The sequence below is a fragment of the Papaver somniferum genome, chromosome 5 (genome assembly GCF_003573695.1).
Source record: "Papaver somniferum cultivar HN1 chromosome 5, ASM357369v1, whole genome shotgun sequence".
Taxonomy (NCBI): domain Eukaryota; kingdom Viridiplantae; phylum Streptophyta; class Magnoliopsida; order Ranunculales; family Papaveraceae; genus Papaver; species Papaver somniferum.
Window position 1 is genome coordinate 129,215,073 of NC_039362.1, and position 14,498 is coordinate 129,229,570.

At 35.4% G+C, this 14,498-nt stretch overlaps 1 protein-coding gene across 1 annotated transcript; it reads left to right on the top strand.

The window, feature by feature from the left end:
• The first annotated feature begins 9,869 nt into the window (after nucleotides 1-9,869).
• LOC113279592 lies at nucleotides 9,870-10,950 on the top strand. Its single transcript, XM_026528272.1, has 2 exons — nucleotides 9,870-10,467; nucleotides 10,889-10,950. The coding sequence occupies exons 1-2, from the start codon at nucleotides 9,870-9,872 to the stop codon at nucleotides 10,948-10,950; spliced, it is 660 nt and encodes a 219-aa protein (XP_026384057.1).
• Nucleotides 10,951-14,498: the final 3,548 nt, after the last annotated feature.

Below are 14,498 nucleotides of genomic sequence, written 5' to 3' on the forward strand. Positions count from 1 at the left end.
TGTTGTTCGAGAAGAATTGAAGCTAAAATGAAATTGCAGGCACGAATTATATTGTTTGTGCAACTGAAATGGCTTCGTTGGTTGATGATACTCGGTGCTGAGCTGTTGACTCTTGAGAAATGCAGCTGAATTGAAGGAAGTGTTGCTGGTGAGTTAACTGTGGTTGAGAGAAAATAGTGGTGTTGTATGGCTGGTGTGTGCGCTTCAGCAATGATGTTGTGATATCACAGAAGAAGAGAAATTGGTGATGAATTGGTTACAGGGTGGCAGTAAAGATGCAAGTAATGCAGTTGCAAGTGAAGGAATGTGCCAATGCTATTACAGGGAATGTGAGCTGTGGTTGTGTGGTTGAACCAAAGAAGCGGAGACGGGAAAGAAAAGAAGTGGAAGAAGGTTTTGCTGGTATTGAGATTCAATTGCAATTTAGGATTTTTCAGTCACGCTTTTGATCAAATTGCAATTTACTTGGATAGAACTTGAACTCAATTGCAAATAGTGGAATTTGTTTTACATTAGGAAAGTATTTTGTATTCGTATAGTTGAATAATTTGTTATGCAGCTATGGAATTGGTTGCATAACCTGTTATGCATGTACAAAATTCGTTGCATAACACGTTATGCATCAACTTTTTCGTCACTATTGAAACCAACAAAAACAAAGACTGCATAACTTGTCATGCACCTAGAATAATATCTGCATAACATGGTATGCAGTCGTGAAAATTGATGCATAACCTGTTAAGCATCCGAAAATATGGCTGCATAATGCATTATGCATCGAGAAAATTGTTGCACAATCTTTTATGCATCCGAAAATATGGTTGCATAATGCATTATGCATCCATTTTTTATGTACGCACTAAAATCAACCAAAACAATGGCTACATAACTTGTTATAGATGCATAATTCGTTATGCAGTCGAGAAAATGGTTGCATAATTCGTTATGCGTCTGCAGAATGTGTTATGCATCTTTTTTGGTGGCTGCATAATGGTTATGTATCAAGTTTTCGAAAATTTTGCCTAAAATGATGATCACCTCCGATTTTTTCGTGAAAAATAAAAATTTGATATTCTTGTTTGTACTCGTTGCGTAGCTCTCTTAAAAAGATTTCCAACGATATAAAATTTGTAAAATTCCAAGGCGTGGATTTTTAGATATGTTATATCCAAGTTGCATTGCCAAATATACCCCTGATACATAACCCGTCATGCGGATGCATAATCTGTCATGCAGACATTTTTAATAATTTCATATAATTATGGGTGTCACGGAAATAATTATGGGCTTCACGGTACCCAAAATTAATTGTGGGCCTGACAATGAGAATATTATTTATTTTGGGTCTCCCCCTAATTTCCCCTAGCTATAATCGGGCGAAATCTCTTAGTGAAAACTACAGGGAGACCCATTTTTCAGTTTTTCTCCACTGTGAAACCCACGCCCAAAAAACCTCAGGCTCCCACCCATTTTTTGTGAGAAAATTTCTCACGAACCCAAAATTTATAAAATTATGTTCCCGTCTGTTTTTTTCTTCTACTACTCCCGACAAACTATCTTTCTTCTTCTCCGATTCCTTTTCTTCTTCCTCCCAACAGTAATACCGATCTAGACGGTATAGGAAAATAGATAGATTGTCTAAGAATTTGTTTTTCTAAAGTTTCTGCCAGATTTACGAGGATGGACAAGGTTTTTGGGTTTAGTTAGAACCCGAGAATACACAGAAGACAACCGGCATGTTTCCATTGATATGAAATGGATGATAAACCGAGAGATAGAAGAGATTCTAGTCTGTTACTGGGTTAGCATGAATGGGTTCTACTAATTTCGAACTCTCAATCGAATCCTGAGTTGGTGTTGTACAGGTTCATTCTGTGAAATCAGTTGGACAATGGCTTGTTGGTTTTGTGATGAATGTCTCAGAGTTTGTGAACCTGTATCTGCCATGGTTCAGGGGTTATGTTTGAATTGCAGGGAAGGAGATAATTGGCAGGAGACCACATACAGTCAACAACTAACCATCATCAGATTGCCAGACACACACCAGTTGTTCGATAAAATGACTTCTTCAGAAATTAGTCAGGCTAATGGAACATTAAAAGGTTGCACCACGTCTTCAAATAATTTGGAATTGGATGTGACATCAAGACATAACGTAGGCAATCTACCCGCAAAGCATGACGAAGAGAAGTTGGTAGGAGAGATTGATTTTCAGAGTGGTGGTGTCAGTTTGTGTGGTGATGATTGTGAATTTATAGCTGAGACACAATCGGTCGATAAACTCTTAGGAAAAGTTTTTGGCCAAGTGAGCTCGGGTACTACTAAACGCAGGAATATCGTTACCCAAAAATAACTCTTTGAACATTATCCACAAGCAGGTGAAGTATGGGCAGTTTATGAAGAGTGGAAACCATTTGGTTGGTGCTCGAATCCTAAAACCAGAAGAGAATGCAAGTTCCTCACTGATTACTGCTTGTTGGTTTTGTGATGAATGTCTCAGAGTTTGTGAACCTGTATCTGCCATGGTTCAGGGGTTATGTTTGAATTGCAGGGAAGGAGATAATTGGCAGGAGACCACATACAATCAACGTCTAACCATCATCATATTTCCAGACACACACCAGTTGTTCGATAAAATGACTTCTTCAGAAATTAGTCAATGGTGGTGTTGATGTTGGTTTCAATGGGTTACGCACTTAAAAGAAAATGGAGCTAAAAGGATGCTGCAGTGGCAAGGCAAAGGAGATGGAAGTGCAAATGGGTTTGGTGTGCGTGTGACGTGCATTTAAAAGAAAATGAAGGTGTGAATAGTGATGCATAACTTTTTATGCATTCTCGAAATTGGTTGCATAACACGTTCTTCAGCTTTTTTTTTTTGCATAACTTGTTATGCAGTCCAGAAAACGATTGCATAACAGGTTACGCAACTACTTTTTTCTTAGTATTGAAACCAACAAAAAATAAGGCTGCATAACTTGTCATGCACCTACAATAATATCTACATAACATGCTATGAAGTCGTGAAAATGGATGCATAACCTGTTGTGCATCCGAAAATATGACTGTATAATGCATTATGCATCGAGAAAATTGTTGCACAATCTTTTACGCATCGAGAAAATAGACGCATAACCTGATATGCATCCGTAAATATGGATGCATACAACATTATGCATCAATTTTTTTATGTACACACTAAACTCAACCAAAACAATGGTTACATAACTTGTTATAGATGCACAACTTTGTTATCCAAATGCATAATTTGTTATGCAGTGGAGAAAATGGTTGCATAATTCGTTATGCGTCTGCAGAATGTGTTATGCATCTTTTTTGGTGGATGCATAATGGTTATGTATCAAGTTTTCGAAAATTTTGCCTAAAATGATGACCACCTCTGATTGTTTCGTGAAAAACAAAAATTTGATATTCTTGTTTGTACTCGCTGCGCAGCTGGATATGGAGTCCTAGTCTGGACATAAGTTGGAGAGGTCTTAAAAAGATTTCCAACGATATAAAATTTGTAAAATTCCAAGGCGCGGATTTTTGGATATGTTATATCCAAGTTGTGTTACCAATTATACCCCTGATGCATAACCCGTCATGCGGATCCATGATCCGTCATGCAGACATTTTTAATAATTTCATATAATTATGGGTGTCACGGAACTAAAAATTAATTGTGGTCCTGACAATGAGAATATTATTTTTTTTGGACCGGCGCCTAATCTTCCCAATCTCTTACTCTACTTAAGCCTCGTTTGGGATTGTTTTTTTCCTACAAAAGCACTTTGTAACCAACTTGTAATGAACTTTTTAGGGAAATAACGTTTGGTAAACTTTTTTCAAAGCGCTTTTCTCCAAAAGCACTTGTGTTTTAGGACAACTTTTAAAAGCTACCCAGGAATAGCTTTTAAAAGCAGTAAAAGCAGTAAAAGCAGAAGTTGTGAACCCACCCAATTTTAATTAATTGATTCTCTATTTTAACCTTGTTATTATATTATAAAGATGAAATCTACCATTAAATATTTATTTATGTACAATTATTTCACTAATCAAATTTTGTTAAATTTTTGTTATAAAATAATAATTACAACAACAATAATAATAATAGAATTTAAAGGTAAAAATTTAAAATTAGAATAAAAATAAAATATTAAATAATTAAAATTATATGAATAAGATTTTTTTTTTATCTTTATTTAAATATAATTCAAAAAAAAATCTATTATTAATAATGTAATTTAAAAAGAATTTTTAAACCATGTCTATTTTCGTCATTAGCCACATCATAAGCACTTCAACATGATAATTTACCAAACAGAATTTAAAGTTTGTTGGTTCCACAACACTTTACATATTATAGTTTACCAAACGTCTGACTACTTTATTTTTAAAGCACATCACAACAGAAAAGCACTTTTGTTAAACTCACAACAATACCAAACTAGGCTTTAAGAGGGGAATACATTTGTTCCTTTCACTAGTTAAGAAATGCCTTATGGAACCTGAGTAAAGTAAATTTTGGGGCCACATTATATCTAAGGCCGACCAGTTGGCAATAACCAAACAGGAGGCACAAACCAATACATAGAGGCACTGTTTATTTTTTTCCCACTGAGCTACAGAATTACAAACACGCGGTTGGAAATTAAAAATACAAGCCACTAATTTAGAAGAAAAGAACTATGAATGTCTTTGAAAATTGCATCTGCACGCGAGTCTCCATCAAACATGCTAGCTGAAAATTGATCAATGAGAGTCTTCGCATCACTTTCGAAAATGATATGAGTTAACTGCTGCTCCAAGCCTTTCTTCAGGACTGTCCAAATGGCTCTGGCTTCAGCTTCTTCATCAGACTTTACTTCAAAAACCAGGGATGCACAAAAAGAGGCTTTGCTTGAGAAATTCCTCATCACATAACCTGCACCATTAACTCTAGAAATGTCATCATAGGCACCATAAGTATTACACTTTATCCATCCAACAGAGGGGGCATCCATTTATCACATAGGTTAACAGGAGTAGTAGGAGAAATGGTAAGACATCTTTTCCTAGTTAGAAGCATGGCTCTAGCTCTAGCTAAGACAGTTATATGAGTTTCTTTCAGGTTTTGGAAGATGAAATTATTCCTACTAGTCCAGAGAGACCACAAGATAGTAACAAAGAGACATTGAGCTTCATCAGGGAGTCTAGACAAAGGGTCATTTAACCAAAACAATAACCAGTCAATGGAAGACTTGTTTTGAAAGAATTGAGTATTGATGTAAAAATCCGAGAGAAACCAGACTCGGCTAGCAAAAGGACAGAGAACCAAAACATGCATTGTGGATTCTTGAGGATCACTGCACCTAGCACAATCAACCCTATGCATAAGCATTCTGGTATGCAAAATAGTTCTAGCAGAAAGGGCATTTCTAGCAGCTTTCCATGTAAAGACTTGGATTCTGTAAGGAACCCTAATTTTTCAAATGCGCATCCAAAGATTTTTACATGGGGAGGGCCTAAGACCTATGAGCCCCATGTAGGCATATTTTTAAGAAAAATTGCCATTCTTTGAAAGATCCTAAGCCCTCCTGTCAGGAGTGTATAGATGGCTTAAGGGAATGATGATAATCTTCTTAACAGAAGCATTATCAAAATGAGTGTTAAGTTTAGACAAATTCCAAGTTCTGGTATGAGAATCAATGAAAATAAGAGACTTTAATACTAGGATCAGGTGAGACTAAAGGGTTAGGAGTGACTGTACCCAAGGTTGGGATCCATTTGTCACACCAGGGTTCAATGAAATGACCATCCCCAACAATCCAGGAGATGAAAGGCTTAATAAGTTCTTTTATATCATGCAAACACATCCAAGTCCAAGAGCACTTACTGGTGCACTTGGCATTCAAGAAATCAGTTCTAGGAAAGTATTTGGCTTTAAGAACAGTAGCTAGCATACAAGTAGGATTTTATAGAATTTTACAGGCATTCCTAGCCAGCATAGCCAGGTTATTTAACTTAGCCTTTCTAAAGCCTAGTTCACCTTCAGTCTTAGGGGAACATAGAATGTCCCATCCTAAAAGATGCAGTTTCATATCTTTGGGATCTAAAGTCTCTCCCCACCAGAATTTACAAAGATGGGAATCCATTTGTTTACAAATATTTTTTGGAATAAGGAAAGCTCCCATTTGGAAAAGGGGGGATAGCTTGACCAATATGTTTAATCAAAGTAGTTATAACAGCTTGAGACAGGAGCTTATGTAGCCAGATAGAGATTCTGGCATCCACAGCTTGGACAATACCCATATGGGTTTGAATTTTGGAGGCTTGAAACACAGTAGGAGTGCCAAGATATTTTTCTCTTAAATCTCTGCTCTTAATCTCCAGAATGTTAGCCAGAAGAGCTTTCCTATGTTCAGGAATTTTCCTACTAAATAAAATACAAGATTTATCAAAGTTTATTTCTTGCCCAAAGGCCATTTTGAAGATAATCTTTAATAACTTGAAAGTTTTGAACAGTAGCTTTAGAAAACAAAAGAGAGTCATCAGCAAACAACAAATGTGTCATTTCTGGAGCATCTTTACAAACTTTGATGCCTTCTAAAATTCCTTTCTTTTGAAAGCTGACAATGTAAAAAGATAAAGCTTTAGAGCAGATGATATAAAGATAGGGGGATAGTGGGTCCCCATGTCTCAGACCTCTTTCAGGTTGAAAAAACCCTGTAGGGCTACCACTAAGAATGACAGAGTATGAAACTGTAAAAACATATTGGTTAATGGGTTTGATCTAGTGGTTTGAAAGACCCATTATAATCAAGACACTCTCAATAAAATATCATTCTAGCTTATCATAAGCTTTGGACACATCAAGTTTAATGGCAGCTATGCCTTCAATTTTGTCATAATGATTGACAACAATTATAACTCATTAGCTAGCAGAATATTATCAGAAATGCTCATCTTAGGAATGAATGCACTTTGATTTTGGGAAATTATGTTGTTCATGAAAGGTTTAAGTCTATTAGCAAGAGTTTTTGATAGAATTTTGTAAATGAAATTGCAAAGCCCTATTGGTCTATACTGGGATACAAGCTCAGCAAGATGAACTTTAGAAATGAGTTATACCCTGTCCTGAAGCAGGTTTAAGTCATGTCAATGACAGCCTCACCTACTATATCCCAATTTTTTTAATAAAATATACCTGTAAAACCATCAGGGCCTGGAGCCTTTTTTACCCCCATTTGAAAAACAACATTCTTGATTTCCTCAGCAGTAAGAGGCAAATTTAGAAGAGAATTGTCTTCAGTAGAAAACTTAATCGGGAGATCAACAAGGATTTCATCTTGAAATTGTTGAGGATGAGAGGAATACAGGTTTTTGAAGTAATTTATAAAGGAAGTTCCAATACTATCAGTTACAATAGTATTTGAGGAATACCTTATCCAACTAATAACATTTCTTTTTCTCCTAAAGAGGGTGACTCTATGAAAATAGGTTGAATTTTCGTCATCTTCCATGAGCCAAACCTCCCTAGACTTGTCCTTCCAATATATTTCCTCTAGATTATAGAGATATTCCAGCCTAGCCTTAAGTCTGGAAGTGGTACTAGTATCAGTTGGATTAGAAATACCTCTGCCAAATCTTTCCTAATGGTAGATATATTAGTTTGAATATTACCAAAAGAAGTTTTATTCCAGTCCCTAATACCTTTTTTCGTGTTTAAAAGCTTAGCTTTCAGCTTATATGTAGGAAAACCTACCACATTAACATACCAAGAGTTGGCAATGATATCTCTACAGGTAGGATCTTCAATCCACATAGCCATAAAGTGGAAAGGCCTAGGCATACAAACATCCTCATAATTGAAACCAATATGCATGGGGCAGTGATCAGAAGAGTCTCTGAGTAGATTGTTAACACAAAGTTTAGGGCATAACTCCTTAGCAGGTTGGTTTATAAGGCATCTATCTAATCTTTCAAGAATTAAATCAGGACCCTGCTGCATATTGGACCAAGTAAATCTAGGACCACAGAAACCAGGATCATGCAAATTGAAAACAGAACAAAAATTTCTAAGGTTTGAGAAATCAGAATCATCAACCTCTAACCCACCATTTTTATCTTCAGTTCCTAAAAGAGCATTAAAATCATCTATAAAGAAAACTGGCTCATCTAAGGGAGGGTTAGACTGTTGGCGTTGTTGTTCCCAAAAAGCATGTCTCAAACTACTGTTAGGTTCACCATACATAAAATGGATATGACAAGTTTAGAATGAATAATCTAGGAATTACTAGTTAATCCACTCTTTCTTGACCCGGTTACTGTGTAGTCCAGTCCCCAAAAAAAATTATCCGCTGGTCCAAAAACATGTTTTTGGACCAGATTCTTTTATTCTCTAGTCCAACACACGTGCGACTCAAACAAAAGCGTATTTTAAATATACCAAATATGACCTTATACAACTGTATATAACGAAGAAATACGATTCCAGCTATGTTTCTTTCCTTTTTTTTCTTCATCTCAGATCCAGTCTCTCGATTCTCTGCTGCTGCGTTTCTCGCTCTCTGCTGCTGGTAGTGTCTTTCAATTAGGTTCATCTCAGATTCAAATAAGGTATTTTACTATAATCATCTTGCTCTGCAGCTGTTCTTTTTTTTTCCTTGAAATCATGATGAATAATTAGGTTTATTCTGATCCGACTTGTATCAGAATAATTGTATATGATGTACATTGTTATCTTTCTTTTATGATTTCAGTTTTATGATGATTCACATTGTTCAATTTAGTTTCCGTTCGATTTTTTAAGTTTTGTTTTGTGATTTTGTGTCTTTCAATTAGGTATCTCAGATTCGAATTAGGTTTATCTCAGATTCGAACAAGGTATGTTACTATAATCATCTTTTCTCTGCTGCTGCTCTGTTTAGGTTTTTGTACTCTGATTTTTGTATTTTTTGAGATATGTTTGTTTCATTAGAAAGATCGTGTAGTAATTTTGTTTTTTCTTTTGATATAGCTGCAGTTCATTAGCATGCTTTTTGTTGATATGATCATGTGTCTCAAAATATATGGAACATATTAATTCATAGGCATGGTACATATTGATATGTAGTAAAATGTATGTTATTTATCCTATATTACATATCAATACGTACTGCATATAACATGATCTCTTTTCATCCTACAGTAGATGGCAATACATGTCAAAATGTATAACACATATCCATTCAGAGACTCAGTACATGTCAATATGTAATGCACAGAACATGTCAATACATATCGAAATGATACAACACATATCCATTCAGAGACTCTTTTTTAGACTCAGTACATATCAATACGTATCATATCAATATTATATTACCAATAGTTAATTTTTGGATCATTTTTTATAGGGTTAACATGTCTGACGTTGCTCACGATTCACATATTGCTTGCTATTCTCATGTACACCATAAGCAATACCACTTTGGATATTTGGTTACATCGTCTCCAACTTTAGAGGATTTAAAATTTGCCATCTGTAATACGTGGAGCTGGTTGACTCCATCGACTATTGTCGTTAACTATGTCCAGAATGAAGTGATAGTTCCTATTCTTGCCGACGTAACGCTCCATAGCCTCGCTGCATTACATTGTGCAAACAAATCGGCTTTCTTTGAGTTGCAGGTGGATGTTATTTCAGCTGGCGCATCTAGTTATTCTAGGTGTATGGAAGTTGACATTAACGCAGACTTAGTTATTAGTGCAAAAAACAGTTATTTGGAAGATGGTAAAGAGGTTCCAAATGTGCTTTTTTCAGATGGTTGGGAGGACATTTTTGAGGATACAAAACAATTATTCTATGGTGGTGTTGATGTTGTACGTATAGCTTGCTAAAATATTGCATGAGAACTGGATATACAGTAAATAATTTGAAGAATGACCGTAAGAGATTCACCGCCATATGCAGCGTGAAAGGTTGTTCATGGAGGCTTCATGCAACTGTCATTGGTAGTTCTATTGATGTTTTTAAGATAAAGGAATACGTGGGGAGGCACACCTGCGGTGGTGGTTACATGTTGAAGAATCCAAAAGTTTCGAGAAAGCTTATGAACAATTTAATTCATGAGCGTTTCAGGCACAACCCTTTCATAAAGCCAACAGAGATTGTAGATTATGTTAAAGTTGGTGGCGGGATCGACATCAAGTATCACCACGCATATCATGCACTTGAGTTATCGCATCAACAATTTTTTGGTAATGTTGTCAAGTCTTACACTGATCTTTCTTGGTGGGTTAATGCAGTTAGGGAAACAAACCCAGGTCATATATTGATTTCGACTTCAATTATGCTACAAAGAGATTCAATAGACTTTTTATTTGCTTTGGAGCTTGTAGAGGGCTATAAATTCTGTTGTCTGATGATTTTCTGTGATTGTACATTTCTTACTGGGACCTTTAGAGGAGGTCTCATGGTGACAACATGCCTTAACGACAATCAAGGTAATTGGTTTGTTTATTTTTCATATGACTTTTTTTTTTCATTAACAATACAAGGACATATAACTAGTACAACTAGTACTGTCTATACAAGGACATATAACTAGTACAACATGTCTTGGCAAGCTAATAATTCCTACAATACTAGTATAAAACAAGGACTACATGTTGATAAGTAGTGTCTGGTAGTTAGATTACTCATTTACTACAATACTAACAATGAGTATACTTATACATATTGACCCTGCTGAGTATGAGGTAAACCATACTGCATGTCAATATGTAGTGTTAGATTTCCACTTAGTCAAGCAGTTGGTTATTATTTTCCTTTTAGCAGAAAAAAGACTACATATCGACACGTTGATATGTACTGGTTGTTTTCCTTTTAGCAGTTGCTTAACATAACTAATAATTCCTTTTGCAGGTTTTTATCCCCTCGCATATGCATTAGTTTCACCAATTGGGAATGGTTTTTCAAGAATCTGAAGGAAGCTTTGGATGATGATCACCCAATAACTTTTATGACTGACCGAGGTGAAGGGTTGGTTAATATATTCCCAAAGTGTTCCCTAATTCTCATCAAAGCTATTGCTACTTCCACTTGGACAAAAACTTACCTATCGCAAAGTCTGAGGAAAAGTATACAAAAGTGACTGATTCTTTCCGAAAGGCAACATATGCGCTTTCTCCTGCAAGATGTGAGGAAGCTCTTCAAGAAATGGTGAATTTGGGAAGGCCTTGGGTTGCTGACTACTGCCGCAATATTCCAAGGGAAAAATGGTCCAGTGCATTCTTCAAGGGTTGGAGGTATGGTTAGAGTTCTTCAAGCGTTGCCGAATCGTTCAATAATTGGATTAACCGCGAGAAGAAGTTACCCGCGTGTGTGTTCGTTGACAAGATCAGATTTGCATCAGTTCCCTTAGTCACAATACAAGCTTATATGTAGTGTTAAGATTTTATTAGTTTCTTTTGTAACAGTACAAACATGTATGTTCTGTTAATCTACGTGTTATGTAGTATAATAAACTTGTTGTTTCCTTGTCGTGTAGGCTATGTATTATGGGGTTGATTTCAGAACGTCACGAAGAGAGTGTCTTGATGAACCCAAAACTGCTAACCCCTGTGTATCAATCCTTGCTTGAACTACATATTCAAATTGGTTGTTCCTGGAAAGTTAGCCAGTCATATGCTAACCTCTTTGAGGTACATTCTCCAAGGTTAGCATTTACCCCTAATCTCTATCATCTGAATATTAGTTATTTTTTTTTTCTTTTTAAGCAGCATGCTTTGTGATGTGATATCCACCAAACTAGTATCTTAGGTGTACTGCAGATAACATATGAATATGTACTGTGTAGATATTCGGTAGATAATATGGTGTGTTTTTTGTGTACAGGTCTCATATGGTAGATCTAGAGAAAAAAACTTGTACTTGCCAACGATGGCGCGTGTATGGTTTTCCATGCTCGCACGCTACTGCAGCTATTACTAGATCTGGAGGAAGGATACTTGGTTACGTCGAAGATTAATTCAAAGTTACATGTTATCATGAGTTATATTCAATAGCTATTAGACTTGTTCCTAACCACGACAGGTATGTGTCTTTAAATAATACATTTTGATATTGTCTTTAAACAATACACACTATTGTGTAGTTAAGATTCTGTATTTTTCTCACAGGCCTGATGATATCACGTAGATGATACCGTTCTCCCACCAGCTGTAATTAGGGCTCCACCAGGCAGGAAAAAAGGAAAGCGTATTAAAAGTTCATGGGAGAATAGTATAAAATCTGTTAAGTGTTCAAACTGTAATTTGAAAACTCATCACAACAAGGAAACATGCACTCTTATCCGTCAGTATGAAAGTTCTGAAGAATGATTTGTCATAGGTATGTGTTTCAAGCAGTACATATTACAGATATGTCTTGGGGTAGGATGATTCAGTACAATGTATTTTTGAGAAAGTAGTGTTTTGATTTCTCTTTTGTTTTATCACAGGCTTGAAAGTGCAGTATCCGTCAGTATGAAATGCAGTATACCAGAATGTGAAAATCTCACCACCAGCTATCAACATGTAGTCCTTGTTCTACTATACTGTTTTTGATTCGTCGGTACCAACTGAATTTGGTTAATAACTGTTTCTTTACAGTACAAACATTATAATTATTTACTCTTTTATTGATATTTCGAATATGTCCTTGTTCTGAGAACTTCTTTTGGTCATATTGATCCCACTACATACTAACATGTAATGATTGTAGCTAACCATCTTCCACTGTATACTGACATTTCCATCACTAAAAGCAAATTTAAACCATGTAGTAGTATATTGACAGTATTGGTTATATCACCACATTGTAGTAGTAGATATTGATATTACATGTCAATATACTGATATGTAGTGGTATATTGATAACCATCTTCCACTACATACTGACATTTCCATTACTAAAAGCAAATTTAAACCATTACATAAGATTAAGTTTAACTACGTGGTTTTCCAGCTGATTCACCATCTACGGGGGTCGAGGGGGTAGCTCCCCCTCGTATCACTAAGACAAAAATCTTTCTTTCTTACCTTTTCATATAGTTCATAACAAAGTAACACAATTCAAATATCACTACATATTTACTATCTTGTTGAATCAGGATAAACTTAACCCAAGTTCAAATTAAAAATCACTAATAAGTTAGACAACTATTTTTGAACGTTCCAAAAGATATGATTAACCAGCATAAAAGGAAAAGTAATATTTAAACTCATGAAATGTAACCAACACTGAAATCAAATGTAATCCTGAAAAAAAAGATAAATATCAATATGTATTGTCAGACTACTTTTAGCAATTAGGACTCTATTGTGTCGGTTTCCAACTGATTTCTGGTGGAGTTGCTGATCGCTGTCGTATGCGTCAAAAATAATTTCACTTTCTCAATCTACTAAATACAAATATAGTATGTGGTAAGAAAGAGTTCGTTCCCACAGAGAGGTTTTTGTTGTTATAAAATTTCAGTTTCTTAGTAACCAAGGGGGGATTTTGTTTTAGCAAAGCAATAAAAGTAATTGAAAGCAATAAAATAATTTGAATAATCAATAAGGAGAAGATATTGGTCACGGGATAGTATCATTCACAAACATGTATTTTCATCAATGACTAGAATTGGAATTTTAATCTCTCATTTACTAAAAGTCCTAGGATATCTTGATCGCAAGAGTATCCCGTTTATTTCCCGATTTTATCACAAATAACATTAAAAGATGCTAATGTGAAATCTACCTAGAAAGCAACCTAAAGTGTAAAAGCACAATTAAGTTTAACTCCCTAAGAGCAATAAGTTCTATGAAATAAGACTAATCAAAGCAAACAAACGCGTAAAAGCACTAATTCGTTTTAACAAAGGTTATGATTCATATGTGACTAGTAGGATATATCACTACAAGCACTACTCACACTATGCTACTTAGAATCAGGGATAGACAACTATTTCGTATTGAAAACCCTAATCTAGCAATAGAGATGAAGACTAAATCGGATTGATTCCGGACTCAACCAAAGTAGCATTCAAGTCATAGACAATATTAATAATGAATCATAAACAATAAAGTTTTGAGACAAAACTAATTCATTGAATCAAATAACATGCTTGAGAAATCAAGTTTATCCCATAACCAATAATTGAGTTTAATTACTCATAATAATGGAGTTCATCATAATCATAATCAATAATAAATTAAGAAGATGAAAAATAAACGAAAAGCAAACCCTAGTTGTATAGCAGCTCTCCAAAGTTCCAAGAAAAAATACGTCCTCCTTAAGAAAGTAGAAATTTTTTCTTTTTGTAGCTCTTCTTAGGTCAAGTCTTTAAAACCCATCACCAAGAAGTCCACCAAGCCCATGTGTGTGGAGAACCCATGTAGAAAATATGTCCAAAAATTGTCGCCGGAAATTGGTCGGAAATCGGCCGAAAAAATGACCGAAAAACAGCTCAGATGACCGGCAAAGTCCACCCGGTCACAGGTCAACGAGTCAA

Bases quoted from the DNA above. Each gene is read 5' to 3' on its own strand.
- LOC113279592 (XM_026528272.1), top strand. From the start codon at position 9,870: ATGAGAACTGGATATACAGTAAATAATTTGAAGAATGACCGTAAGAGA. The intron at 10,468-10,888 runs GTAATTGGTTTG...TTCCTTTTGCAG, and splicing joins ATGCCTTAACGACAATCAAG to GTTTTTATCCCCTCGCATAT.